Source organism: Neophocaena asiaeorientalis, unplaced genomic scaffold (assembly GCF_003031525.2).
Source record: "Neophocaena asiaeorientalis asiaeorientalis breed wild unplaced genomic scaffold, Neophocaena_asiaeorientalis_V1.1 scaffold43, whole genome shotgun sequence".
Taxonomy (NCBI): Eukaryota; Metazoa; Chordata; class Mammalia; order Artiodactyla; family Phocoenidae; genus Neophocaena; species Neophocaena asiaeorientalis.
Genome location: NW_020173674.1, coordinates 5,303,698 through 5,330,034, shown reverse-complemented (window position 1 = coordinate 5,330,034; position 26,337 = coordinate 5,303,698). Strand labels below are relative to the sequence as shown.

Genomic DNA, 26,337 nt, shown 5'->3' with positions numbered 1-26,337 from the left:
CCCTCGCACCTCCCGGGACCAGCAACAGGAAGCCGGGCACGAAAAAGATGGCGCTGGAGACACCTACGAGAGGGAAGGAGGGGCTGGGTCAGGGCAGGGAGGCTTCCAGGCGGGGTCACTGCCTGGGCAAGTCTCACTCTCCGAGGTAAAAGGGGCCGTTTCCTGCCGGGAGGGCGCTGAGCGCTGCGGGAGGTGGAAGGGCTTGCCGAGGGCCTCTGGGCACACGAGGGGCGTGACCGCTGCCCGCGGAGGTAGGAGGGGGGCGCTCACCTGGCGAGGGGGCCACCTCCAGTCCCACGCCGGTCAGGATCAACACTGCACACAGATGGAAACACGAGGGTGAGGGCAGGAGCAGGGGGCAGCAGCTGGTGGCAGGGTGGGGACCTCCACCCGCAACCCCCAACATGGCTTAGGCCTGAGGAATGGTGTCCCCCACCTAAGCTGAAGGTCCCCTGGGCAGAGAACCGCCAGGGGAAGTTCACCAAGCTCTGTGTTTTCAGAGCAGGGCACCTGGCAGGCCCTGGGAAATGTCTGTCCCTGCCCCCACGGCCCTTCCCTAGTGGAGCAAGCAACAAGAATCTCCAAGCTACAACCCTGGTGATGAGACAGCTCGGGAGCCTGGGGTATCAGGAAGGGCTTCTTGGAGGCGGTGGCATCTAAGCTGAGCAGGGACAGCAGCAGCAGTCGCAGTTACCTTTTAGTGACCGCCTACCAGCTGCGGCCAGGCACTGGGCTAAGTGTGTTACATGCAGGGCCTTATTTAATTGCCACCTTGACTGAGACAGGTATTACCGTCCCCATTTCACAGCAGAGGAGACTGAGACACAGAGAGGGGAAGTAACTTGCCCGGGGCTGCATTTAGAAGGTGGAGGTGATCTGACTCCAGAGGCTTTGCTATGGGCATGGCACAGGCAGAAAGGGAGAGGAGTATTCCAGATGGAGGGAACAGCCTGGCAAAGGCCCAGAGACTGGAGGGAACTCAGGGCTTTCTAGGAACTTCCAGTTTTTGGCGAGACAGGAGAGGCAAGAGTCCAGGCTTGAGGAGTTTGGCAGGATCTGTAGGCCTTGGGGAGGGATGTGGACTTTGGCTAAGGACAGTGGGCACTGGGGAAGTCATAGCTGGATCACTTTTTCAGACGCAGAGAGAGTCCTGGGTCCCCAGTTAGAGGATGGGATGGCGGGGGGTGGGGGAGATGGGGGACCGTACAGCACAGAGGCTTGAAGGGCCACCATGGACTGTTGTGTGGTTTGTGCCCTGCACAGAGCACCTCAAAAAGGGTACAACGGGGGCTGAAACTCACTCCCTGTACCCTGGCGTAGGGCTGTGGGCTCTGCCCACTCAGAGGAGGCATCTTTTTCTAATTCCTGCAAAAGGCCTTTATGGGCTATGGTGGCCCACAGCCTGGCAACATCACTGATGTGGGTTTAAATCCCAGCTCATCTACTTCCCAGCTGTGGCTCTTCTGCAGAGCCTGTGTCCTTACTTTTGAACTGGGATAGTAATAATGCTTGCCCTGTCAGGTGTTGAGGATGAAATGAGATAAGGCAGGTGGCCAGTGCAACTCGCAGGTGTTGGGGAAGCCGCAGCTCCCTCCCCTGCATACAGACACCCAGAGCTGAGGCAAGGATGCTGCTCAGCTTTCCAGCTAGGGAACTCTGACCTTCCTGGAGGAGGGAGAGCAGGTGCCACAGTTGGGCCCTCCCTAAGGGCTCCCCTTGATCCCAACCCTAGATCCCTTTTGGGGACTCTGACTCCTCAGCCCCACAGAATGAGGAGCGTGGGAGTTAGAAAACAGCTGGCTGTGGTTTCTGCCTGCTCTGGGCCTCAGTTTCCCTATCTTGAGTATCTTGGGGGTGGGAGAGAGGTCCTTATCAGCTCTCAGACTCCAGAGGAGGGGAAGTGACAGGTGTCCTGTGGATTGGGCTGGCAGGGCACTCTGCAGTTCTGGCTACTGGGCACTGCTCCTACATATAGGTTCTGGGTTGTGGCCCTACCTCTCGCTTGCTGTGTGACCTCTGTACGGAAGGAAAATAAGCCTGCCCTGCACCTGGCTCAAAGTAGACAGAGAATAAATAGTAGCTGTTACTCTCTGTTCCCTGATGGATTAAACAGGCTAAAAAAAAAAAAAAAAAAGGAAAAGTTTGGAGCATGGAACCAGGTTCCATTTTCAACTATGTGTGGTTTCTTGGCTATGTGACCAGGAGGCTGGACCTGCCCCTCCCAAGGCCTCAGCTTCCTAACCTGTAAAATGGGGGTGGGGTCACGGCAGCCAGCCGCCTCCTCAGGATGCTGGGAGGCTCAGTGTGCCAAGGGGGATGCGATGCAGAGCCCGAATGACAGGAGGGTGGACCCTACCAAGGGGGAGGTAGGGTATGCAGGGGGCCCTCAGGGGCACTCACCCAGCCCCAGCAGGAGGAGCAGGAAGGAGGCCAGCACTACCCTGTGGTTCTTCTGGATCAAAGGGTGTTGAGTCCAGCTGGATGGCAGCAGAGCAGGAGGGGTGTGAAAGAGGCGACAGGAGGCCCACCCCCTCCCATCACCATCCCCCACCCAGAGAGCCAAGGGGAAGTAGTCAGGGCTGCCTGTACTGGGGCAGGGGCCCCAGGTGGCAGGAGCAGGGCAGGGTCTCACCTGCAGCAGGCATTGTAGGAGCGCTGAGTGCTACTGCTGATGGTGCTAAAGGACCACTGGGAGCTGCGGACAGATGTTCGGCCAGAATCCCTGCAGGACGAATGGGCCCGGCGAGGGGACAAGGGGAGGTGAGCAAGGGGACCCTTTGGGATAGGAGTCGTGATGGCGTCCTGGGGGATGGTGCAGAGACTGGAACTAGGTGTTCCTGCAGAATAGGGGGCACTGAGAAGGGACGGGGTGAAGAGGAATTCAAGGGCTGGGGGTTTCTGCAGGACTGGGGGTTGAGGAAAGCTGGGGATTCCTGTAGGACAAGTGACCTGTGACAAGACAGGGGCCAGACCAGGCTGGGGGTTTCTGCAAGATAAAGAGCCTGGTGGGGTGGATGGGTGAGGCTGGCACTAGGGTAGGGTGCAGGACAGGGGACCCCGTGTACGAGTCTCTCGTAGGACAGGATGTGAGAGGGCTGAGTGAGGTGAGCTGGAGGACTGAGCAGGGGCCTGGGGACAGGAGACAGAAGCATGGGGCTAAGAGTATGGGGTGGGTCCCCACCTGGCCCTGACCTGGTGCCGGCTCCCCCATCCGGCTCCGGAGAGGTCTGGGTTCCATCCTCATCGTTCTCCAGGTTCTATTCCAGAACACAGGGCTCAGAAGGGTTACTGGGCTCAGGCCCTTCCTCCCTCCCCTCTGGTGGAGAGGAAGAAAGCGAGCGCACACAGCTGTTTGCCTGGACACACAGCTGTTTGGCCGCTTGACAGCTGCTCCCTCTGCCTTCCCCGCAGAACGGGTTTGATGATTCACAGAAACTGAAACCCAGGTAGGAGGTGGGTGCTGGGGGCTTTGGCAGGGAGGAGCCATCAGGGGCTGGTTGAGGGTTCCCAGGGCCAGGAGATCTCCCAAGCTTGGGAATCAGGGTGGAGTTGTCAGGATGGTATTTCAGGGGCCCAGTGTGGAGGCCTTGGATTTGCGGTGCCAGGGAAGGGCAGGCGAATGGTTTCCAGGTTTGGGGCATAAGAGTCTAGTTCAGGTTGCCAAGAAAAGGATTCTAGAGTTGGTGGAGGTCTTCTGGGAAAGGGGGATTTCCAGTTTAGTGGGAGCCAAGGCATGGGCAAGGACTCATCATGTGAGTGGGGACCTCCAGCTCTGGAGGGAAGGATGGGGTGGGGACTTAGAACAGAAGAGGGGGTGCTGGTTCCCGTTGGATTATCTGGCCTGGGGCTCAGGGGAGTCCTTCTGAATATGGACGAAGTCTGGTTCAGGTACAGAAGAGTTCCCCATCCCTGCGTGCTAAGGGGAGGGAGGGTCAGTACCCAGGATCGGTGGGAACTCCAGGTTGGGATCTCCAGCTGGGGGTGAGGGACGAGCTGCTAGGTCTGGGCTCTAGGCTCTCCAGTAGTGGCTGGGGACCGAAATCAGAGCTGAGAGGGTCTGGGCAGTGATTTGGCTCAGTGGCCACCTCCGGGGGGCAGTCTCCCGCTCCGGCTGAGGCCTCTAGTCAGATTCTCCCGAGTTGGGGTTCTCCAGGGTCCGGCCTGGGGTCTGCCCAGACCCAGGCTGGGGGTGAGGTGGGCCGGGCGGTTCACCTGGTAGCGCAGCCGGGACTGCTTGTCCTCGTCGGCCACCTCGAACCGGGCCCGGCGCTCGAAGTGCAGCGGCCCGAAGCGGGCGACCCCGCTGGACTCAGGCCCAGGGCCCGCGTCCTCCAGGGACAGCTCGAAGGCGTCATCGATGCTGAACTGGGGCCGGGCGGCACTCATGGCCCCGGCCCGCTCAGACGCCCACCACCTTCGCCATCCGCTCCCGCCGGCCCCACCCCCGCGCGCAGACCCCGCCCCGTGCCGTCGTCTAGGTTGCTCGACAGTCCGGCGCCCTGGTCGAGGCCCCGCCCTTACATAACGGCCCCGCCCCCGCCCGCCTTCAGCAGGCCAGAGCTGCCGAGCGCCGAGCAGACTAGTGACCGCGCCTTCTCTCGTCCAGACCGAGCTGGGCTCGCCGCGCCGCCCAGCGGCCGCCTCGGCGAGCGACAGCGGGTGCCTCTCTCGGAAGCAATCCCTGGGTCTGTACAAGGGCCTTGAAGGGGCTGCCACTCGCCAACCTTTCAGGCCTGAGTTGGAGCCGTCTGCATCCCAGCCCGCTCCTCGAGTGCTGAGGAGACTCCTGGGGACCGTTTCCCCACCGTTACTCACCACAGCCCTGCACGGGAGGGGGATTGTCGCCACCGTGCAAATGTGGAAAAAGGCTCAGAGAGCTTATGTGGCTTGCATTCTCCTCCAATTCTGTCTCCACGCAGACGGCAAAGTGGTCTTTTAAAACATCTGATCCTTTTCTTCTGTGTGTTAGTCTTAAATAAAACTTTTTTTTTTTTAATTAAAGTATGCTGCGAAGTCACTCCTCTGCATAAAACCATCCCTTGGTTTTCCACTGTGGTTAGAATAATATGTGAACTCTTGACTAAGGCCCACAAAGCTCTGGTCCCTGCCTACCTCTCCCAATCGCATCAAGTCCTTCTCTGCCCCTCTTTCATCTCACCCAGCCACACAGGCCAAGCTCGTTCCCATCTCAGGGTCTTTGCACGTGCGTGCTTTTTTCTATGCCTGGAAAGCACTTAACCTTGCTCTTTCACAGGGGGATCTTTTCATCATCGGTGTCCCTGCTCCAGTGTCACCTCTCAGAGAAGCCGTCCCTGACTATGAAATCTAAAGTCAGTTTCACATCACACAGTGCTTACCCGAAATTACCTTATTTTACACTGTCTTATTCACCACTGTGTCCACTGTGCCCAGAACAGTGTTTGGCACTAAGTAGATCCTCAGTAAATATTTGTGGACCACATGAATGAGCGCTTCGCCCAAATCCCAAATGCTTTCAAGTGTGAACTGGGATTCGAACTCAGGTCCACCTAGCTCTAAGGGTGCTCATCCTCCTGCACTCACCCGACCCACTTCATTTTATGACCTCGTGTACAGAGCTGAGTCAATCCTGCTTCTCAGTTTATGACACATCATCACTATGAGCAAGGCCCCTCTTGAGTTATGTTAATTTATTTTCCCTCCTCTCCACCATTTTCCTCCTCCCTTTCATCAGATCCCACATCAGTGTGCTCAGTCGGCTGCCTTGAATTCTGTCTGGCCCCCTACTCCACGTGGCATTGGCTTGTATGTGGATGTGTTTGCAATTTAAAAACATGGAATCATGTATAAAACTCATTCTATTTAATTTTTTTTTTTTTTTTTTGCTGTACGCGGGCCTCTCACTGTTGTGGCCTCTCCCGTTGCGGAGCACAGGCTCCGGACGCGCAGGCTCAGCGGCCATGGCTCACAGGCCCAGCCGCTCCGCGGCATGTGGGATCTTCCTGGACTGGGGCACGAACCCGTGTCCCCTGCATCGGCAGGCGGACTCTCAACCAGTGCGCCACCAGGGAAGCCCTGAGGTATTTTTATATATACTAGTGGATTTAATTAGCTGAACATTCATTTAGGATTTTTCATATTTATATTTATTAGTAAAATGGGTGTATATTTTTCTTGCCTTATGGTATAGTTATCTGGTTCAGAATCAAGATTAAAATAGCCTCATAAAATATGTTGGTTGGCTTTCCCTCTTTTTCCATTTTCTGGAGCAATCTGTATAGGATACAGACTACTTGTTGCTTCAGAATTTGGCAGAAGTCGCCTGAAAAACTTCCTGTGTGGGTAAAAAAAAAAAAAAGCTAAAAACAAACAAAGCATGTTTCCCTTTCACCCCAGAGGTTCCACCTCTCTCAGGGGACTTTTGGGGGGGGGGAAAATGAACCAGCATAAATACCTGAAGCCCTTAGCACGTGGGGCAAAGGGGACGGACAATAATTCTTCGCAGTTATGAGGATGGAATGAAGACTGCACAGGTTCCAAGACATTCCCTTTATTCGGTTACCTAAACCTCGAAAGTGGGAGCAGAAAACTCTTACAGCTGTTCTTCACAGCTAGTTTCCAGAGGCGGAGAGAAATGTTGTACTACCTCCGAAGTGCGTCACTTCTATCATTCCTATATTTCCTAATACTCACTGGGCAACTACTATGTGCCAGACACCGCGGAGGATTCCATGGTGACGACACATCCAGCCAGGACCCCACAAGGGACTGTCAGTCTCTTGGGGAGTTTACGGTTCCCACAGGAACACAGAGAAACCCTCCTTCCTCTCTTTCTTACTCCTAGTTTTACTTATTTATTTATTTATATTTAAACAGAAAAATCCAGGATGCAAAAGTCACGACTATTGTGCTAGGTATGCTAAAAGAAAAAACCCAGAAAGGAATACACAAAAATAGTAGTTTTAGGGGGTGGCGTTACCGACAGGCCCCCAGCCCCCGCTCCATCCTAGTTCTGTAACTTTGTTATACTGTTCCTACAACTTAAAATAGAGTGGCACGCGGCCACTTGGGAGGGCCCAGTCTATATCAGTTCAATGACACAATTGCTAGGGACGCCCGCGCCCCGCCCGGCCGACTCTGGCCCCGCCTCTCTCACCTCCCCTAGACAGTCTCAGGCCCCGCCCCTGGTCAGACCCGCGCGCTCAGCCGCAGCGCAGAGAACCAATCACTGTCCGTTTCCACGTTCAGGCCCTTTATGGCGTCTGCCCTTAGCCAAAATGGCGCCAGCTCGGAAGTTGCCGAAGTTGACGAAGCAGGTCCGGAAGCTGCCGAGCGAGTCCGGAAGTTGCCGAAAGAGAGCAGCGGGGAAGGAGGATGGCGGATATCATCGCAAGACTCCGGGAGGACGGGATCCAAAAGCGTGTGATAGAGGAGGGCCGAGGAGAGCTCCCTGACTTTCAGGATGGAACTAAGGTTCGTGTTTATCCCCTTCCCTTAACCGTCCGTGGCGCGGTGCGCATGCGAGGCGGGAGGAGGCTGTAGGCGAGAGATTGCGCATGCCCAGATAGCAGTGGTCGGTGACCCTACCTCTCACATGCCGAGCTCGACGCTGATTGGTCTGGATTTAAGTAGAGGGTGAATTCGGATGCGTCTGCCCCCGCCCCCTGGCTTGGCCTTGTGGCCACATTGGTTGGGGAGGCCGTCAGTCATTATAAACAGGTTGCGGGAGGTGGGGGGGTTGACCCTATTGCTTGCACAGACCCAGCGCTGGAGAAGACCCTAAACCGGATACCTGGGCTCTGGGAGGGGCCCCTGGTTTGCAAGGCTCAAAATCTATAGACGGAAGGGTCTTCTGAAAACACAGACCAGCTCCATTTCTTAGATGGGAAAATCGAGGCCCTGGGACGACGCACCAACCGAGAGAACAAACAGGCCCAGAGGTTGGGTCTGCCAGACCAGAATCCTTTTGGCAGCCTTCCGAGTGCTCTTCGTGGCATTGCTCGGGACAGATAAGGGCTGGGAAATAAAGAGCCTCCCATCTTCCTCCTTTGCACATCCAGGCCCCCACCTCCAGCCTCTCCGGCCCCTTCCCCCAAACAATGTACATCTCCAGGCTTACCTGCTTCTGCTTATGCAGTTCCCTCCTTCTGGAGGGCCTTTCCCTGTTGCCACTTGCTGTAGAGTAAGGAGCTTCCTGGGGGCAGCCCCTGTGCCCAGCAGAGCAGTCACATAGGACACGCATTTGAGCGAATGAGTAAAGATCCTGGCCCCCAAAATAGCTGAAGTGACATACCTTGTTGATGACTACAACAGTTTAACATTTAAAACATACTGGGGCCGGGCTTTCCTGGTGGCGCAGTGGTTGAGAGTCCACCTGCCGAAGCAGGGGACGCGGGTTCGTGCCCCGGTCCGGGAAGATCCCACATGCCGCGGAGCGGCTGGGCCCGTGAGCCATGGCCGTTGAGCCCGCGCGTCCGCAGCCTGTGCTCCGCAACGGGAGAGGCCACAACAGTGAGAGGCCCACATACCGCAAAAACAAAACAAAACAAAACATACTGGGGCCACCAAAAGTAGGAGCTACTGTGCCAAGATCCAGCAGGTAAAGATCCTAGCCTCTCTCAGTGTGAGTGATTTGAGGCAGAGCTGCACAGCCCTAGTGATCAGTGATACCAAGAGGGATCCTTTCCCAGATGCGAGAAGGGAGGTGGATGTGGGTGGATTCCCCCATTGGGCTGGGGAGTTGGTGGCCTTGAAGAAGGTCCTGGCAAGGGAGATCCTGGATGGAACAGACACCAGCTGGAGAGAACACTGTAGAAATAGTGAAGATCTGTGAACAATGACCCTGAAGGAACAGATACAGGTAAATTAAAAAACCAATCACCAGCATTGATTGAGGGCTCAGATGAGCACCGTGCTAAATGCTTCACAAGTTTATTTTCTTTCCTTCTCACAAGCGGAATAGGTACTATTGTTGACCCCATTTTACTGATGTGGAAACAGAGCTCAGAGGAGTGGCTAGGGGTGGTGGCAAAGAGTGTGGGTTCCTCTAACCATATCCTGTGGAGGGTTCAGTGTTTAGACCTCTTCTCTCTTCACTCTCCCTGAGATGATCTCATCCAGGCTCATCTCTTTTAAAAAACTCTCCATGCCTGGGCCACTCCCAGATGTCTATCTCTAGCCTTCCCTCTCCTTTAAAGTTGATATCCGGCTCCCTACTCACCATCTCCACCTGGATGTCTGGTTGGCACCTCAAACTTCACCTGCTCCCCCCAAGCCTTCCCATCTAAGTTAAGGGCACCTCCAGCCTCTTGGTTGTTCAGGCCCAAAACCTCCCAGTCTCCATGGCTCCTCCTGTTCTCTCACTTCCCACAGAAGATCCTCAGAATACACCGGTGATCTGACCACTTCTCACCACTTCTGCCACTACCACCCTGGTCCAGGCCGCCATCATCTCTCTCCTGGGTTATTGCAGTAACCACCTTCCTGCTTCTGTCCTCCCTCCGCTCCAGCCTGTTCTCATCCCAGCAGCAGCAGAACCCACGTCAGATCATGTCCCTCCTCTGCTTGGAGCCACCCGCTGGCTCTCAACTCAGAGTGAAAAAACAAACTCCTCACCACTGCCTGCAGGCTCTGTGGGGTCCATCCTTGCTGACCTAGTGACCCCGTGACGCACAACTCCTCACCCTTGTTCACTCTGCTTCTGCTACACTGGCTTCCCGTTTTGTGAGCACCCCGCACACTGTCCCTCTGCAAGGCTTTTGCACCTGCTATTCTCTTGACCTAGAAAGTTCCCACCCCTTCCTACCCCAGCATCTGCCTGGCTTGCTTCTCCCTTCAGATCTCTGGGGTTTTTTTTCACCACACAGCACAGCTTGTGGGATCTTAGTTTCCCGACCAGGGATCGAACCCAGGTCCCGACAGTGAAAGCACTTGAGGCCTAACTACTGGACCACCAGGGAAGTCCCTCGGATCCTCAGATCTCTGCTTAAATGTTGTCCTCGCAGAGACTCCTGCCCGCTAAACTCACCCTGCCATACCCTGCTGCATTTTGTTTTCTGACCCATAGCACTTAGCTCAACCTCACACAGCACATTTTGAGGCCCATCTCTTTCCTCTAGAAGTTCCATGTGAGCTCCACAGGGGCAGGGACTTTTGTCTGTTTTGTTCACTGCTGGGCCTAGCACAGAGCTCAGGCATGTAGTAGGTGCTCAGTAAATATTTATTGAAAGAATGATTAGTGCCAGACTGCTTGGGCTCCTGTCCCAGCCCGTCCACCCACTAGCCATGTGATTTGGACCCCTTCCCTCTCGGTGACAGTATCCTCACCTGGGTGGTGCGGTAAAGCCAGGTGTAAGGTTGGGCGGTGACCCCTGGGAGAGCCCTGTCCCTTGTGCCATCTGCAGGCTGCGAGCTGGGCTTGTCCTTGGGGGATGGGGGAAGGCTGTGCCCTTGTCTGATCCCATTTGCGGCCCGCAGGCCACGTTCCACTACCGGACTCTGCGCAGTGACGAGGAGGGCACCGTGCTGGACGACAGCCGGGTGTGCGGCAAGCCCATGGAGCTCATCATCGGCAAGAAGTTCAAGCTGCCCGTGTGGGAGACCATTGTGCGCACCATGCGGGAGGGCGAGATCTCTCAGTTCTGCTGCGACGTCAAGGTACTCGATGCCCTGTGCCTGCCTGCATCTGTCTGCCTGCACCCAATGGCTAGACCACCACCGACTCCCTCCAGGGCACCACACCACCAGGACACTGGCGTCCTGGCCCCTATTCCACCTTTTCCTCTCCCTTAGCCGGACTGCAGCCAGGGACTGGCTCTCAAATGCAATGACCCACACAACTCCTTACTTCAAACCCCTCTGGCTCCTGGTCACTGTCGAGCTAAAGTGTAAGCCATAGATGCTCACATGGCCCTGCAGGGTCTCCCTCCCACTCACCTCCCTGTGTTTCCATCCCTTTCTTGGCCAAGATCCTCCCTCCCACTTCAAACTGAATTCCTGGGTCACCACCCCCAGGAAGCCTTCCCTGACTACTGGTGGTTGACTTGAACCCCATCTCTGGGTTCTCCAGCCCCTCATGCTCTGCATGGCCAGGATCTGGTCCTCTGTCTGCATCTAAGCTACTTCAGGGCAGGGATTGGGCCTGTTTACCTTCAAAATGCGCAGTGTGGGCCAGCCCAGAGCCAAGACTCAGAACACATCTGCTGGCTGGATGAATGTTAGCCGAGCAGTCTGCCCTGTGCAGGGTCAGTGAGAGGAGCTGGTTAGACTGGGGTGAGGGTGGTCTGGCTCCCACCATCCCAGCAGATGTTCCTAGTGAAAGGTCAAAAGCTAGGTCCCCAGGAGTTCCCTGGAGCTCCAGAGGTTAGGACTCAGCGCTTTCACTGCTGTGGCCCCGGGTTCAATCCCTGGTCAGGGAACTAAAATCCCACAAGCCTTGTGGCCAAAAAAAAAAAAACAAAAAAAGCTAGGTCCCCTGTGCCTGAGGGTCTCCCCTGAGGGTTTTGAGGTTGCTGCCCTAAACCCACCTCGGAGATAGGCCCTGAAAGGGGTGGGGATGGGGAGCACAGAAGAGACGCTGGGAACAGAATGTGGAGGGACCCCAGTGATGGGGGGGAGCCCAGCTTGTGGGCTGCAAGCCTGGGAGAAGGAGGAGGGGCAGAGGTAAGAATTCCACTGGGCTCGTAAGGGCAGGGGAGACCGGTTGACAGCGGGAGTGTGTTTTTGTGTGGAGGTTGGTGGGGTAGGCGCTTGGCTTGGTTTGGTGGCCAGAGAGTGTGGCAGGAGCTGAGGCCCGCACCGGGCTGGAGGGCTGGGAGGCTGGAGGAGACCCGAGGGAAACGCCCTCCTGTGTTTCTGCTGAACCACTTCCTGCCCCTCTCTGGGCCTTAGTGTCCTTTCTCAGATGGTGATGGGGCAGGGGGCTGGGCCTCTTGGGCCGGTGCCCAGCCAGCCCATTGGTGCCCACTCACCCTCTGGCAGCATGTGGTCCTGTATCCGCTGGTGGCCAAGAGTCTACGCAACATTGCAGCTGGCAAAGACCCCCTGGAGGGCCAGCGGCACTGCTGCGGCATCGCCCAGATGCACGAGCACAATTCCCTGGGCCACGCCGATCTGGACGCCCTGCAGCAGAACCCCCAGCCTCTCATCTTCGACATCGAGATGCTTAAGGTGAGGGGCCACCAAGCCCCAGGCACCTCGCCAAACTCCCGCTGCCCAGCTTCAGAGCGGGTGCTGGTCCCACCTGCCTGCCCAGAGTTGGTGGGCCCACTGACTGTTGGTTGGGCTTGGGGTGGGGCAGGTACAAGGACACTTTTGTGGACCCCCTGGCAGTGTCCTCCCCCTCCTTCAGGTCACTGCAAGGGCAGGGATTTTCACCATCTTATTCACTGCTCTATTTCTAGAACCCGGCACGGTGCTGGGCATGTAGGAGATGCTACATGAAGTTTGTTGAATGGTCAGAGAATGAACAAGTGATTCTGTTTCCGGTGTCCAATGTCCCAGGCCCGGCCAGCCCAGAGGCTGGCCCTCGGCCCTGACTTGGCCTACACCCCGGCAGGTGGAGAACCCTGGCACGTACCAGCAGGACCCATGGGCGATGACGGATGAGGAGAAGGCAAAGGCAGTGCCGGTCATACACCAGGAGGGCAACCGGTTGTACCGCGAGGGCCGTGTGAAGGAGGCTGCCGCCAAGTACTACGACGCCATCGCCTGCCTCAAGAACCTTCAGATGAAGGTGCCGCCTGGAGGCTGCAGTGGGTGAGTGGAGGGGCTGAGGTGGGGCCGGGGGCCCAGGTTTCAGCACCTTTTGCCCTCTCCCTCCCCCAACGCCCCCAGGAACAGCCTGGGTCCCCTGACTGGATCCAGCTGGATCTGCAGATCACACCACTGCTGCTCAACTACTGTCAGTGCAAGCTGGCGGCCCAGGAGTATTACGAGGTGCTGGACCACTGCTCCTCCATCCTCAACAAGTATGATGGTGAGCACCGCGCGCTGGGCCGCCAGGGTGGGCCAGCGGGTGGTCAGTAGAGCAGCCTCCTCCGTAACCCCTGGGCACCGGGGCACAAAACTGAGCCTTTAATATCACCCCCATTCTGAAGTCCCGTGGGAATCCGACCAAATATCGCCCACCCAGGCAGGACCATGGGCCCTGTTGCGCCAGTGAGATATGAAAGGGGGTTCGGGGTGGGGTTGGCCTCCGCATGGGCTCCGTCCCATGATGGGCCCCTGGTGCCAGAAGTCAAGCTAAGTAGCTGGCTGGTCCCCCTTTCGTGCCCTTGTGTGCCTGCTGCCCACTGGCACCCCCTGCAGACAACGTCAAGGCCTACTTCAAGCGGGGCAAGGCGCACGCGGCAGTGTGGAATGCCCAGGAGGCCCAGGCTGACTTTGCCAAGGTGCTGGAGCTGGACCCCGCCCTGGCGCCCATCGTGAGCCGTGAGCTGCGGGCCCTCGAGGCAAGAATCCGGCAGAAGGATGAGGAAGACAGGGCCCGCTTCCGGGGCATCTTTTCCCACTGACAGGGCCCTGCTGGCCCAGCCACCCTGCCCAGCTCACTGCTGCTGCTAGCGGCACCCCCGCCCCCGCCGTATCATGCTTCTCTGTATATAAAAGCCTTATTTATCTCTCTCTCTCTCTCTCTCTCTCTCTGGGCCTGCTGAGCTGATCCATTGGTAGAGCTGGGTCATCACCCCTCATCTCCTGGTCCTTGGGTGATTTGGGGAGGCAAAGTATTGGGGTTCTAATCCCAGCTCCCCATTCACCAACTCAGATCTTTTTGGGCCTCAGTGTCCCTGACAGAGAAGTGAGGGTGGTCTCTGTCACAAAGGAAGTGTTTCTTGCTGGCCAGGGCTAAGCTGCCTGGGAGCTTTCAGTCTTAAGCGGGAGACGAAGCAAGTGCAAGCCGGGGGGCCTAGTGTCCGGTGAGGCGGGCTCCCCTCCGATCCCATGGCCTCAGCTAATGCAGGCAGAGGTTCCAATGAGGAGCCAAGTGCGGCCCCTGGGAACTGAAAGGCCAGCCTGGGTGGTGAGCGGAGGGCGGGGGTAGGCTGGCTCTCCAGGCCGCAATCGTGACCCTGTCCTCTGACCTGCTGCGTGACCCTGGGCACATCCTGACTCCTCTTTGCCCTTCAGCATCTCTCTTGAACTGGAAACTGGGGGCTGGGCCGCCCTGTGATGCCAAGCAGGTGGGCAGTCAGGTGGGACGCAGGTGGTGTTTATTTTCATGGATTTACACACACTGGAAAAGCCTCTGGGCCCTTGCTGCTCCCTCCTCCCACCCCCAGGGCTGGGTCCCCCCACAGGAAAGGGGACTAACACCGAGGGGCAAACAGAGATGCAGGATGTGGGGCCGGGGGCCCAGCCTTCCACATGCGGCCACGTGGGCCTCTCAAGTGTGTGAGCAAATGACCCAAGTCCAGCCACAGTTTGGGCCTCACTCTTCGCCGTCCAGCTTGAGGCTGATGCTTCGGGCCTTGCCTCGTGCCAGGGTGGTGGGCGGCGTCCCTGGGCCCTCCCGCTCTGCCTGGCTGGGGCCCCTCGAGCGAAGCAGCTGGCTCTGTTTTCGGAGGAAGTCCACAGGGGCAGCCCCGCCATAGCTGCTCTTGGCCAGGGCGGCCCTCGAGGGTCCCACGGGGGCATGAGGGTGGGAGCTGGCCTCCAGTTGGCCCAAGTGGGCCACATAGCCATCTGACAGGAACTGCGGGCAGAGGTGGGCAGGGATGAGGGGATGGCTGGTCTCAGGCCCACACGCTGCCCTCAACTGTCCTCCCCAGGGTCCTGGGCAGTGCTGGCTGCATTATAGGCCTGGCACAGCCTGACCAACCCCAGGCTGAGCCAGGGCACCTTTATTCCTGGCTCTGCCTCTCTCTGGGTCTCATCTTGAGTTTCCTCGTCTGCAGAATGGGATTTTGGAGGGAAACAACAGCAACTAACGTCTAGCAAGCACTTGCTTTGCGCCCAGCCCCGTGCAGGCTGATACGAACTAAATCACGTGCTCTTCGTGATAGCTGTTGAGGTCTGGTCCATCTTATCATTTCCATTTTGCAGACGAGAAATTGAGGCTCAGAAAGGTCAAGGCCTATGCCCAGGACCGTGCCAAAGTGGAACCAGTACTCAAGGTCTTGAGCATATTATCAATCCTGGCCTGCCCAGCACCTCCAAGCTGCTTGTGACCCCCATCCTAGGAGGAGCCCAGGTTCCCTGATGCCAGCCATCCTTCTCACAGCTACCTGCCTTAGGTGCTTCTTAACACATGGGTGGTCCTTCCGGCCCAGACCCAGGCTCCCACTCCCCAGCTGGCTCGCAGTCCCCACCTTCACTTGGTCCTTACCTGGCACTGTGCCTGGAGCTTCCGCACGGCGCGGCCCACGATGTAGGTCTGGCCCGGGGGTAGGCCCAGCGCCGCATAGACGGCCACGTCTTTGGGGGACCCATAGCCGGCCACGATGTTCAGTTCCACCTGTGGCCAGAGAGGCCAATCAGCAGCCCCGGGGGGCGGAGTCGTGAGGCAGGGGGTGGGGTCTGGCGGGCATCCGGTTCAGAATGTTTCGGGTCGAGGCCCTATGGTCTACCTCACCAGGTCCGGGTGGGGTCGGGACCAGCCGTATCTCTCTAGTTGGCCCCAAGGACAAGGGGCCCCTGGGACCACGAGGGCCTTGGCGGTCTGTTAGGTTCGGGGGCCGATGGGGGTGAGACCAGATGGGCCTCCTCCCGGGGCAACGGCGGGGACGGGACCCTCCCCAGTTGCTGCACCTCCTGCACCAGGCTCTGCAGAAACACCGCCTTCTGGCGCAGCGGGTCGTGGGTGAGGCCATCGCAGAAGGAGACTACGCCGTGGGGGAAGTTGTGCTGTGACAGCCAGGCCACCACGCGGTGCTTCTGCATGTCGGGCCGGCCCGTTACGTACACGATCAGGTAGCCCGCGTCCTGCCAGTGCCTGCAGGGTGGGGCGGCGGTCAGCTCCACGCGCCAGGGTTGGAGACCAGTCACCACGGCGAGCCGGGCGGCCGCTCCTACCTGACCACGTCCACGGCGCCGGCGCGCACCTTGGGGTCGCTGCCCATGATGGAGACGCTGGCGGTGAAGGAGCCGTCGATGCTGAACACCACGGCCTCCGTGCTGCGGGCCACGACCGTCAGGCAGCACTCAGCGTACGTGTGGTCGCCCCTACGGCCCAAGGACTGCTTGAGCGACATAGGGGCGGGGTCCAGAGGAGCCCACCCCGCAGAGGCCCGGCCCACCCCGCGCTCACCTGACCACCATGCGCACCGGGTAAACGCCGATACCCAGCGCACGCTCCACGGGCACCGGGAAGGTGAGGCGGCCCGAGCTGTTGGTGACCTCGGTGCCAAAGTGGATCCACTTGCCTGACAGCGGCTGCGTCATGATGTAGATGTCCACCTAGCGGGCAGAGGGGGCGAGAGGGTCCCCCTGACGCTGAGCGGAGGAGGGCCGAGGCGCGCCTGTTGTTGGGGGAGGACGGGGTTGGGGGCTCAACCTAGTGTGACTGGGAGCTATCCGTGGGACAGGAGGCAGCACCCGGACCTCCCGCTTGGGGCGAGTTTGCCCGAGGGCGGCCGGTCTACCCGGGACTGAGGCCTCTGTGTCCTGACCTTCTCTCCGGTGAGCGTGACCACGTCCAAGGGCCCGTACATGAAGCGCCCGTTCAGCACCTGGGGGCGGCCCTCGCACACCACCGTGTCGCTCGCCCGGTGGTTGGAAGTGACGTTCTGGTGGAAGGAGACGGCGTGAGCCCGCAGCAAAGAGGTGACAGGGATGCGGGAGGTGCTGGTGAGGGGGACCCGCGCTCAGACTGGGGCGCTCGGCCTGGAGGAGGCGGGGTCGCTGCGAGAGAGGGGCGAGGCCCGAGGGGTGGGCGCTTTTGCTGACCCCGATCTGAGGTCATGAGGGCCTCCGTGTGGAGGGCAGTTCCGAGGGCGGGGAGGCATGACAGGTTGGGGTGCAGAGGATGAGGTGGTGGCGGGATGGTTAAGGGAGGAGACCAGTTGGTACCCAGGGGCGGGGCCGAGGCATGAGGAGGGGGGACCAGGACACAGGACCAGCGGGCGGGATTGGACCCCGGAAGGTCTTGAGGGGCGGGGATTCTGGGGAGAGTAGGCAGGGCCTCGCTCTTGAGGGCTCGCGGGGCAGGGCATGTACCCGAATCTTGACTTGGGTGCGTTTGCGCTGCCACTTCTCCCTGGGGAAGGCCGGGCTGTAGACGGACGGCTCCTCGCACTCGGCCAGCTCTGGCTGCTCCTTCTCCATCACCTGCGGAGAATCGGACCAGCAAGGCCACGTGAAGCGGGGAAGGGTGCCTGGGGCTGCCCCTCCCCCAGCCCACGGCTCCCTATCATTGTCCGGTTCCCTCTCCCACCCCGCATCCCTGGGCCCACCTGGCGCAGGATGAAGGCCACCACATCCGCCGACTCCCAGTAGCTGGCGTGGAAGAGGTGGGGCAGCGAGACGGTGGGGAAGGCGGTGAGTGCCTCAGGGCAGTACAGCGAGTAGTCAATTCGCTTGGTCCCCCACCAGCGCTCCAGGACTGTACGGCCACGGTGGGCAGTGAGTCAGGGGTGGCCTCCCACCCCATGCCCACCCGTCTGGCCCCTAATGCTCTTCCCTCCCTCTTTTCTGCCAACCCTGCTGAGTCTGGAGTTGGGTGCTAGGGCACACTCATTCCAGAGCAAATGCTTGGGGCAAGGATGTTTCAGCTGGGCTTTGAAGGTGGAATAAGTATTCCCTCCCCAGGCTGGGTGGCTGGCTGACTTACTCTTAACCACCTCACTGGTGGTGCTGGGGGCAGCTGGCTGGGCTGGCAGATCACTGCCTAGCTCACTGCCCTTCCAGAAGGCTCCGCTGGTAGAGGTGGGTGTTGAGGGCACCAACATCTCCAGCTCCTCCAGAAAGAGGCCTGAGTGGGTCTGCAGAGTGTCAGCTGTGGGCGGACGGGCGACCTCAGTGGCGGGCTGGGCCAGGCCACCCTCCCGTCTTCCCACCCAAGGTTCCAGGACAGCCTGGCCCCCATCCCTCTACCATCCCCCTTGCCAGCCCTCCCTGGTTGGGTCTTGGCTGAGGCTGAAGTGCCCCACATCTGGGTGGAGGTGAAGGGTGGATGTCCTCTCCTGTTAGCTCACCCCAACAGCCAGCTGCATTCCTGCCGGCATGACTGCCGCCGCCACCTGGACCCAGGCCCACTTGTCTCATGGGGCCAAATGGCTACTCACTTGCATGCACACAAGTACACACCCCAAACCAATACACGAACACAAGTGCATGCGGAGACACAATGCATCCCTACACACAGACACAGCGGCCCCTCTCCCCGCCGGTGGTGGGCGGCTGCTCTCGGTGTCACCACCTCCTCCCTTCAGCCCAGTTGTCACCACTGCCCCCAACTTCTGGGCAGAGAATGTTAGAGGGTCTTGGGGATCCAGACTGCCCAAGGGGCCAGGGGAGGGCTCCCTGGTCCTGGAGTGGTGACATGAGAGAGTACCAATGATGTGGGAACTACCTCATGTCTTCTTGGGAGAGGGGGGCCCACACCCATCCCTCACTGTTGGTGGCGTCCTCTTTCTCCCCTTTATCTTGGTTGGCGGCATACCCAGCAGCAGGGATGAGCCGTCTCCCAGGGGGAACTTCTGGTAGCGCGGCACAGCCAGTGGGGCGATGGCCTGGAACTTGGGGGCCAGCAGGGGCTCAAGGCGGGAGGCGCAGGGGTCGGCCGCATGGAAAAGGTTGTAGATCTGCTCACAGGCTGGCCGCATCTGGGCCACTGGTACCCAGAAGATAAAGGGGGGAGGGGATTCATCTGGGCATACTGGGAGGCAGGGGTTGTGGGAAGCGGCACCCTGACATGCTATGTGACCCTGAACCAGCACTTCCCAGACTCTACTCCCTGGGAGGTCCCTGGGAGTGCTTAAAAGTGAGACAGGTCTCTCGGCTAAAAAGAGATCAGAGCCTTCGATTTGCTGATGTTCAAGAGGAAGCGTTCCCCATGCCTGTTGGACCCCCTCTCATGAAAGCATCTGTGGGTATGCGTTCCTCCTGGTGCACTTCGGGACACTTGGCCTTGGCAAGTCCCTTCTTTCTGGGCCTCAGGTTTTCCCTCTCTAGCCAAGCCATTTATTTGTACGGTGGGGAATGGTATAAACACCCCCATTTCAGATGAAACAAAGAGGAGACGGGGGAGGGGCAGGTGAAGCCCACCCCCACCCTGAGGGCTCACCCTCCAACGTGGGCATCACGGTTTTCCGCAGAGCCAGCACCAGGCCCAGAGGGGAGCCAAAGAGGAAGAAGCCGGAGACCTTGAAGTCAAGGCGGGTGGCACTGGTGAGACCATCAGGAACCTCAGAGGCGGCAGCGGGTGGACAGGAGGCTGTGCTTGCCCGTCTGGGCTCCCCAGAGGAGGTGGCTGAGGGGGCCGTCTGCAGGCTGGGGGAGGGGGGGGAGGGTGCTCAGTGCTGCTGCTTCCGCAGCCCAGCACAAGCCCAGTTTGGGGTTGATGGGGCAGGAATGTCACCTGTTTTGAGAGCCCTCGGGCTCAAGACTGGCCATGTCGCTGTGGGTGTGCTGGGCAGGCAGCACTGAGGGCTCTGGGCTGGCCCGGCCCAGTCCCTCCACCCCATCTGCCAGGGGATCCCGCACTGGGCCAACCTCCGGGGAGAGCAGCTCATTGTTCTAGACGGAATAGGGGACAGAAACAGCCTTAGGACTGGAGACAGTCGATTTCTACTTATTTGGAAGTGAGGAAAGAGGCTTGGGGGTTGGGCAGGGACTTAAACAAAGAGTAGAGCCCCAGAGGAGGTGGAAGGAGGCAGCAGGGGACAGGCCGGAGAGAGGGCATATTCCAGGGGCAGAGAACTAGAGCCTCCTGGGGAGGCGGGTCCCGTCACACTGACCGTGCTTCCTCGGCGGCTGCTGCTGCGGCTCCCAGTGCCCGCGCTGGCACTGTGGCAGAGTGCGTCAAAGCCCAGGATTCCACCGACGCCATCCCCAATCAGCACCACCTGGGTGGAAGGGCAGCGCCATCAGGAGGGGCTGCGGCAGAGGCAGGAGGATGGGGGGCTCCCGCGGCCAGTTCCCCGGGAACATCCCTAACTCCTGACCTGCCCGCAGAAGCCGACACCCTCAGACGAGCGCAGGAAGGCGGCGTAGGCCTGGTTAGTGCGGGCAATGACCGTGGCCACAGCGCCCTGGTATCGGGAGGATGAGGTGGCCAGCAACGGCAGGGCAGCCAGTGGAATGTGGTCCTGGGAGCGGGACAGGCTGTCACCGTCATGGCTGTAGGGGCTCAGGCTGTAGGAGGAGGGGGTATAATGGATGGGTGGGGGGCCTCCAGGCCCTCCACTGCCCCCTCTAAGTCCCCTTGACCTGTTGGCAAGTCCTAGCACTGGAGGGCCTTTGTGGGGCCCATCAGTATCCCAGAGGCCTTTGTGATGGAGCCATTGACTAGAAACTGAAATCCAGCTGGGTAGGTGACCAGCCCAGGTGTTTGGCTTCCTGGCCTCCTCCCCCTCCCCCCATGGGGCCTCTCTGGTCTCAGGAGCCTCCAAGTGGCTGTCCACACCTTGGGGACCCCGTGTGTCCCCCACCCTCCCATCCCTGACCAGTACTTGGAGACAAGGGCATAGGCAGCGGTGCAGATGGGTGGGCAGGGCACCAGGCGCAGCGCCACGTGGCCCAGGGCCTCGGGGAAGTGGACGCGGGTGACGGCCTCGAAGGCCAGGCTTAGCGTCTGCACGTCCGCCTGCTTGGAGCTGGTGTCTCCAGGGCCCGAGTCTAGGATGTTGCCGCTGTGCAGGATGAGGAAGAGGGCGTGGACTGCGCATGTCTCCGCCCCCAGGTCCCCCGCTCCATCCGGGCCCTGCGGGGCACAGGGGGGGTGCCGGGGATGTCAGAGCAGTGGCCTGGCCGGTGGGTGGGCAGAATGAGACGTGGGGTGGCCGACCATACTCACTTCTGGGTCCCTGGGTGCTCGGGCCCCATCCCCGATATCTTTGGTGGACTCGGTTCCAGGGTCTGCAGGATAGGGAAAGCCAGTGAAGGGGACTGAGGGGTCTGTGGGGATCCCCTCATCTGGTACTTCAGGCACCCCTGCTCTGCTGTCTGCCTGGGCACCCGCCCTCGCCCCCCATCTTCCTCTGACCTTCTCCTCTCACCCGACTCTCCCAGGTCATTTCACGTTTCTGCGTCTTTGCACATGGCCAGTCCTGCTGCTGACAGGCATGCTTCTCCGTACAAGCCCTGTTTGCCTGGAAAATTCCTTCTAATCCTGCCCTGTCCAATATGGTAGCCACTAGTCACATGTGCCTACTTAAACTGAAATGAATTAAAATAGCAATACCAATTTCAGTTCCTCAGTCCCACTCGCCACATTTCAAGTACTTGCTAGCCACATGTGGCTAGTGGCTAGAGCATCTCCATCATCTCAGAAAGTTCTTTTGGACAGAGCTCATCCAATCCTTCAAACTCCAGCTTAGACATCACCTCCCACGTAAAGCCTTCCTGGACTCCAAATGAATTCCTCCATTCTCTGTGCTGTGTCCGAACCCTGAATACACGCCCCACATCCATCCATCCACCCATTATCTGCTCATTATTCGTCTGTGTATTTAATGAGCACCCTTTCTGGACTGACATTCATCTCAGGACCCCATTACACTTAGGAATGAGTTGTTCTCCAAGTCCCCACCGCATACGGAGTGCTGGTGGCTGGCAACTGGATGCGCGATCTTTACCTGGCGCCCCTTCTGCCTCCATGGGGCAGGCAAAGGCGTCGATGAAGTCATTGGAGTTCCACTTGGTCATCTCCTTGGGGAAAACCTCGTCACTGTCCGAGAAACCTTCTGAAGGGACGAGGGGCTGCGTCATGGGCTGGCGGGAGCTGCTCAGGGACCACCTCCCCTCCCCTAACAGGTCTCGGGTGCTGACCGTAGGCATCAAAGAACTCCTCCTCAGAGCTGTTCTCAGAGTCTCGGGCGATGTTCTGCATGCGCCACTCGGACAGAGTCTGGGGAGACACGCCCCCTGCAGGGCCACACTGGCCTCAGCCTGGGAGTCCAGCCTGAGGGCCGCTCCCTCCTGCCCCTGTGCCTCAGCCTCACCTCCATGCTGGGACGAGTAGGAGGAACGGGAGGACGAGGACCACTGCTTGCTGAAGCTGGCATCAGGCGAGGCATCGGGGCCTGGGGGCACCTCGGGCCCATCGGGGGTGCCAGCACGGCTGGCCCCAGCCCGGGCCTCAGCGCTTGGCTTCCCGGGGGGCTGGGCCTCGGGCCCCTCACTGCCTGTGTTGCACTTGGCCATGCGCTGTGCCAGCATGCGGGCGGTCTCTTCCTCCAGTGCCCGGATGTCAGCCATGCTCAGCTCTGTCCACTCGTCCTGCCAGCACCAGGCCTGGCGGTGGGCCCGCAGCATCACCCGACGCAGACCTGCAGGCGCCCAGGCATCAAAGCCATGCCCTCCCCACCCGCACGCCCCAGCCCCGAGTTTCCCTGCCACTGCAGCCACATGCCCAGCCCATGAGTTCAGGTAATGGCTCCCCTGGGCTCACCACCCACCCAGGGCCACAGAGTAGGGCAGGGTGGGCACTGTCCGGGAGACGGGAGTGGAAACTGGGGCATTTGTCTTCCTGCCCCACCTCCCTCCCTGCCCACTGCCTCTTTTATCCCTCTGGACACCCCAACTCTGAGCGCTGAGCCCACCCCGACACCCTGCGAAGCTGGGAGCAATGTTTGTTCTTGCTTCTTTCAGCTGGCCTCCTGCTGATTTCTTCACAAGAGTTAACAATTAAGGCGTTGATAGTTAATGAAATTGTTGATGGTTAATGAAGGTGTTAAGAGTTCATGGAAGTGTTGGCACTTAATGAAGCAAAACATGGTACCTGTTCTGGGATAGTTTCATCCTAAGCAGAGGACTAAAGTTAGAGACTTCAATATCTAGGAAATAACGTCATAATGACCGAATTATTGTGATAAACTTCTGGAAGGAAATACACCAGAATCTTAATAGTGGTTATATGTGGGTGAGTTTCATTTTTTTTAATTTGTGCTTTTTGGCATTTTTCCAAATTTAAGCTACGGTGCCTGTATTACTCTCTGAGTTAAATTTCCTCATCTGTAAAATGGGAATGATAATTGTCCTTACCTTGAGGGGTGTTGGGGGTGTTAAAGGAGATCTTGCATGGGAAGTGATTAGCAAAGAATTAGGCACGTGGTGATCAATATTAGCTTTTTACTATCTGGCCCAACCTCTTCCTCATTGACAGAAGGGAAAATTAAGGCGCAGAGATGGGAAGTACCTCCCTGGAGGAGTGTTTCCATGAGGGTCCGTGGTGGAATGGAACCCAGGTCCCTGGACACCCCCATCCTTCTACCTGCAGGTAGTCTACCCTCAGACCTGGGAGGTGGGGCAGGGCTGAGCCACAGGAACTGTGGGGTTAGTTTTAGGGGGGGCATGAAACAGGGCCTCCTGGATAACAGGGCCAAAGGATGGGACTCGGAGAGAGCGACAGAGTCACAGCTGTGGCCTGCACTCCTTAGCGTGTTGCAGGTTAGAGCTGGGGACCCTCTTGAGAGCCTCTAAGTCTCGCTTGACCCACAGAACACTGGAGAGTCTTAGAATTTTAATGGATGAGAAGCAGCATCTCTGAATGTCAGAACCGGCATGGACCTCAGAGATCACGTTGTCAGCTTCTTGCCCGCCCGACTCTCACCTGTACCTCAAGGCTAGGCTCCCCCAACCCCTAGCTAGGCTGTGCGGCTCCCCTCTGCCTCAGTGCCCACCACATCAAACGGAAATGACAGCTTTATGTTTCTGTGTCCCCAGTAGACTGGGAGCATCCCTGGCTCAAACGCGCGGCCTGGTGCATGCCGAGTAAATAGAACCTCGCGAGGCTGGGCGCTCACCGACATCGTGGATGAACTGCTCGATCTTGGCCTGCATGCCCCAGTAGCGGAACTCAACCTTGCACAGCTTATAGGCGCACATGAGGGGCCCCGTCTGGGCTGCTGTGCGTGCCCAGTCATCAGCCAGCGGTCCTCGGCCTGTTTTGGCCGAGCGGTACAGCCGGGGGTCTTCTTCCGCTTTGTACTCGCCTGGGGCCACTGCATCCCGCACGATGTCGATGGTATCTGGGGGGGTTCCGGCAGCGCTGAGCAACAGCAGCCCCCTCTGGCCCCTGCCACTCCTCCCCCACCTCGGGATTGGGGGGGCAACTTTCCATGCACAGGAAGCCTAGACCGGGAGAGAGCCTGGGACTTGTCAGAGGCCGCCTGTTGAGGTGGCAGGTGTCCTGAGAGGGGCTCCACGGTCCCCCCGCTGGCTCCAGGCCTCACCCAGGATGCGCTGTCTCCGCTCAGCCCCACTCAGGTTGAAGACATTCGGCTGCTGCCCCCCATCAGGCAGGTAATAGGTCTCTATTTCAATGGAGAATTTCTCCACAAAGGGGCAGGTGTACCTGGGCAGAGGGTGGGGTGAGGGTCACGGCTGTGCCCACCAGGGCTGTTCCCCTCCTGGCCCCAGACCTGCCCCACCCACTCACCGGGTGCGGGTGTAGGGATAGGCATTCCAGGATTCCTCCTCCACCTGGAGGGCGGCCTTGGGCAGCAGTGCCCGGAACCAGCCTGGGATGTGGGAGCCCACGTGGTACACCTTGTGTGTGTACTGCCCACTGCCACCGGGCCCATCCGTGTAGGGCCGGTTGGCCAGGATCTCCACGCCACTGCCCTCACCACTTGACTCTTCGCGGCTCTTTTTCTGCAGCCCAGGGCAAGAGTAGAACGGGCAGCTCAGCCCCAGATCAGCTCCTGGGATGGGATCCCAAGCTAGGCCTGGTCCCCTGTGCAGCTCTGAGGCCCTAGTTCCAGCCGTTCTAACTCTCTGAAACCCGACCCTGGTCCCCTGTAGCTCCTGGGGTCAGGATTACAGCCACTGTCCAGTCCCCTATGGGGTTCTGCAAGCCAGGACTCACTCAGTCATTCAAGTATTTGTTGTCTGCTCTATTCCAGACATTGTTTGGGATTATGTTAATTGGGGTCTGTTGATGTACAGAACACAGACCCCTGCCTGCCCCTGTGCAACTCATGTTCCAGTGGAGGGAGATAGGTAACAGACAGAAAACAAAAAAAAGCAAATTAGAAGGTGCTAAGTGCTGTGGTAAAAAGAAAGCACAGAATCGGGTAAGGGGGATAGGGCTGGGGGTTGCAATTTTGATGGGATGGTCAGGGAAGGCCTCATTGAGAAGATAACATGACCTTGATCTGAAGATGAGCTGGGGGAAGGGAGGGTGCTGAGCAGGTGTGAGGTGGGGGCACTATTCGCGGCAGAGGGGAAGCCAGTGTAAGCTCCTGAGGTGGGCGTGTGCTGCTGGCAAGGGGCCAGGGTGCGTGGGCTGGAGGAATCCAGGAGAGTAAAAGGGGTCCCCACCTTTCTAGGACCCCAACACCAGCTCCTGCCACACCCCTCATAGTTGGAGAGCACTCAGATCCCGTCCTTACATAGCTCTGGAGTTTGAACCTGGCCCACTTAACTCTCTGAGGCCAGATGCCGGCCCCCTTGCCTGCTCAGACTCTGGTCCCACATTTCTGGGGAGCACGTCTGGAACGGGCACCAACCCTCTCCCCTCCCTGAGAGCCTGCTCTGGCTCATTCTTCCTGACGTCCAGGGCCAGACCTCTACCCCCTTCCTCTTAGCCCAGACCTCAGCATGTGGGGTCCCTGCCTGCTCCTCTCTATGACAGATTTGGGGCCTGATCCTCAGCCCAACTCCCTGACCACCTGGGGCTGCCGAGGTCCTGCCAAGGCCCTCTGGGAACCCCTCCCAGTCTTTCCGTACCACCTGAGACCTGCTCCTCACTTTCTGCCTCCCGCTCTTTTGCATCCTCATGCGCTCCTTTGCTTACCCCCAAAGGATTACCCATTCTAAGGAGGATTAAAGGAGGTCAGATGGGGGCTGAGCGCACAGGAGGGGCTGGGCACTTGGGGTGGGGAGGCACCACTAGGCCCTTCCGCCGCTCTTCCCACAGACTTTAACCACCACCACCCCTCCCCCACATCCGACCGGGGAAGCTCTCTCTCCTCCTCTGGCCTGAGCCCTTCCAAGCCCCAGAGCGGGACTGCAGGGGGATTGAGCTGGGCCCGGCCCCTGGTCCCAGGTGCGGCCTACGCGCTCCTGCGGACACCAAACATGAAGCATACCTCCTCCCACCCCGCGCCTTGGTCGCCTACTTCCCACCGCCCTCACCTGGATCATGTAGAGCTGGGCCACCTGGTACTCGTCCAGGCTCATGGGCAGCACAATGTGGTACTCCTTGATGAGCATCCTGAAGGCGCTCGGCCGGCGCTGCGCGGCCTCCGCTCCCGC

The 26,337-nt window shown here is 59.0% G+C and overlaps 3 protein-coding genes across 12 annotated transcripts in view; 1 reads left to right on the top strand and 2 right to left on the bottom strand.

Moving 5' to 3' along the window:
- Positions 1–4,531, bottom strand: part of TMEM134 (transmembrane protein 134) — a 5,045-nt gene extending 514 nt beyond the window's left edge. The window contains exons 1-6 of one of the 9 annotated variants that reach the window (XM_024749517.1): positions 4,213–4,531; positions 3,182–3,257; positions 2,633–2,837; positions 2,401–2,477; positions 271–315; positions 10–63 (exon numbers count right to left, since the gene is read on the bottom strand). In XM_024749517.1, the coding sequence (XP_024605285.1) occupies positions 10–63; positions 271–315; positions 2,401–2,477; positions 2,633–2,837; positions 3,182–3,257; positions 4,213–4,386 (631 nt within the window). In that variant the 5' untranslated portion in view covers positions 4,387–4,531. Of the gene's footprint in view, positions 1–9; positions 64–270; positions 316–2,400; positions 2,478–2,632; positions 2,838–3,181; positions 3,523–4,212 lie in introns of those variants that run through there. The other 8 variants (XM_024749522.1, XM_024749519.1, XM_024749524.1 and 5 more) reach the window with 8 other exon arrangements.
- A 2,767-nt stretch (positions 4,532–7,298) lies between these two features.
- AIP (AHR interacting HSP90 co-chaperone) lies at positions 7,299–13,602 on the top strand. Of its 2 annotated transcripts, none has more exons than XM_024749514.1 (6): positions 7,299–7,452; positions 10,456–10,635; positions 11,959–12,147; positions 12,536–12,712; positions 12,814–12,947; positions 13,288–13,602. In XM_024749514.1, exons 1-6 carry the CDS (start codon positions 7,354–7,356, stop codon positions 13,358–13,360), a joined length of 852 nt encoding a protein of 283 aa, XP_024605282.1. In that variant the 5' UTR covers positions 7,299–7,353; the 3' UTR covers positions 13,361–13,602. The 2 variants fall into 2 exon arrangements, with proteins under 2 accessions (XP_024605282.1, XP_024605281.1); XM_024749513.1 differs by having other exon boundaries at positions 12,814–12,955.
- A 555-nt stretch (positions 13,603–14,157) lies between these two features.
- Positions 14,158–26,337, bottom strand: part of PITPNM1 (phosphatidylinositol transfer protein membrane associated 1) — a 13,752-nt gene continuing 1,572 nt past the window's right edge. The window contains exons 2-24 of the mRNA XM_024749512.1: positions 26,218–26,337; positions 24,518–24,732; positions 24,312–24,433; positions 23,883–24,107; positions 22,080–22,406; positions 21,907–22,002; positions 21,714–21,821; positions 20,933–20,994; positions 20,589–20,839; positions 20,082–20,271; positions 19,875–19,982; positions 19,496–19,653; positions 19,202–19,407; positions 18,578–18,748; positions 17,747–17,911; positions 17,370–17,518; positions 17,134–17,244; positions 16,587–16,703; positions 16,226–16,374; positions 15,991–16,140; positions 15,727–15,910; positions 15,305–15,433; positions 14,158–14,671 (exon numbers count right to left, since the gene is read on the bottom strand). Coding sequence (XP_024605280.1) covers positions 14,408–14,671; positions 15,305–15,433; positions 15,727–15,910; positions 15,991–16,140; positions 16,226–16,374; positions 16,587–16,703; positions 17,134–17,244; positions 17,370–17,518; positions 17,747–17,911; positions 18,578–18,748; positions 19,202–19,407; positions 19,496–19,653; positions 19,875–19,982; positions 20,082–20,271; positions 20,589–20,839; positions 20,933–20,994; positions 21,714–21,821; positions 21,907–22,002; positions 22,080–22,406; positions 23,883–24,107; positions 24,312–24,433; positions 24,518–24,732; positions 26,218–26,295 — 3,735 coding nt within the window. The 5' untranslated portion in view covers positions 26,296–26,337 and the 3' untranslated portion in view covers positions 14,158–14,407. The remainder of the gene's footprint in view (positions 14,672–15,304; positions 15,434–15,726; positions 15,911–15,990; positions 16,141–16,225; positions 16,375–16,586; positions 16,704–17,133; positions 17,245–17,369; positions 17,519–17,746; positions 17,912–18,577; positions 18,749–19,201; positions 19,408–19,495; positions 19,654–19,874; positions 19,983–20,081; positions 20,272–20,588; positions 20,840–20,932; positions 20,995–21,713; positions 21,822–21,906; positions 22,003–22,079; positions 22,407–23,882; positions 24,108–24,311; positions 24,434–24,517; positions 24,733–26,217) is intronic.

Excerpts from the sequence above, each read along its gene's own strand:
- AIP (XM_024749513.1), top strand. The coding sequence starts at position 7,354 with ATGGCGGATATCATCGCAAGACTCCGGGAGGACGGGATCCAAAAGCGT. Across the intron at positions 12,148-12,535 it reads TCGACATCGAGATGCTTAAG|GTGGAGAACCCTGGCACGTA; the intron begins GTGAGGGGCCAC and ends ACACCCCGGCAG. Across the intron at positions 12,713-12,813 it reads TCAAGAACCTTCAGATGAAG|GAACAGCCTGGGTCCCCTGA; the intron begins GTGCCGCCTGGA and ends CAACGCCCCCAG.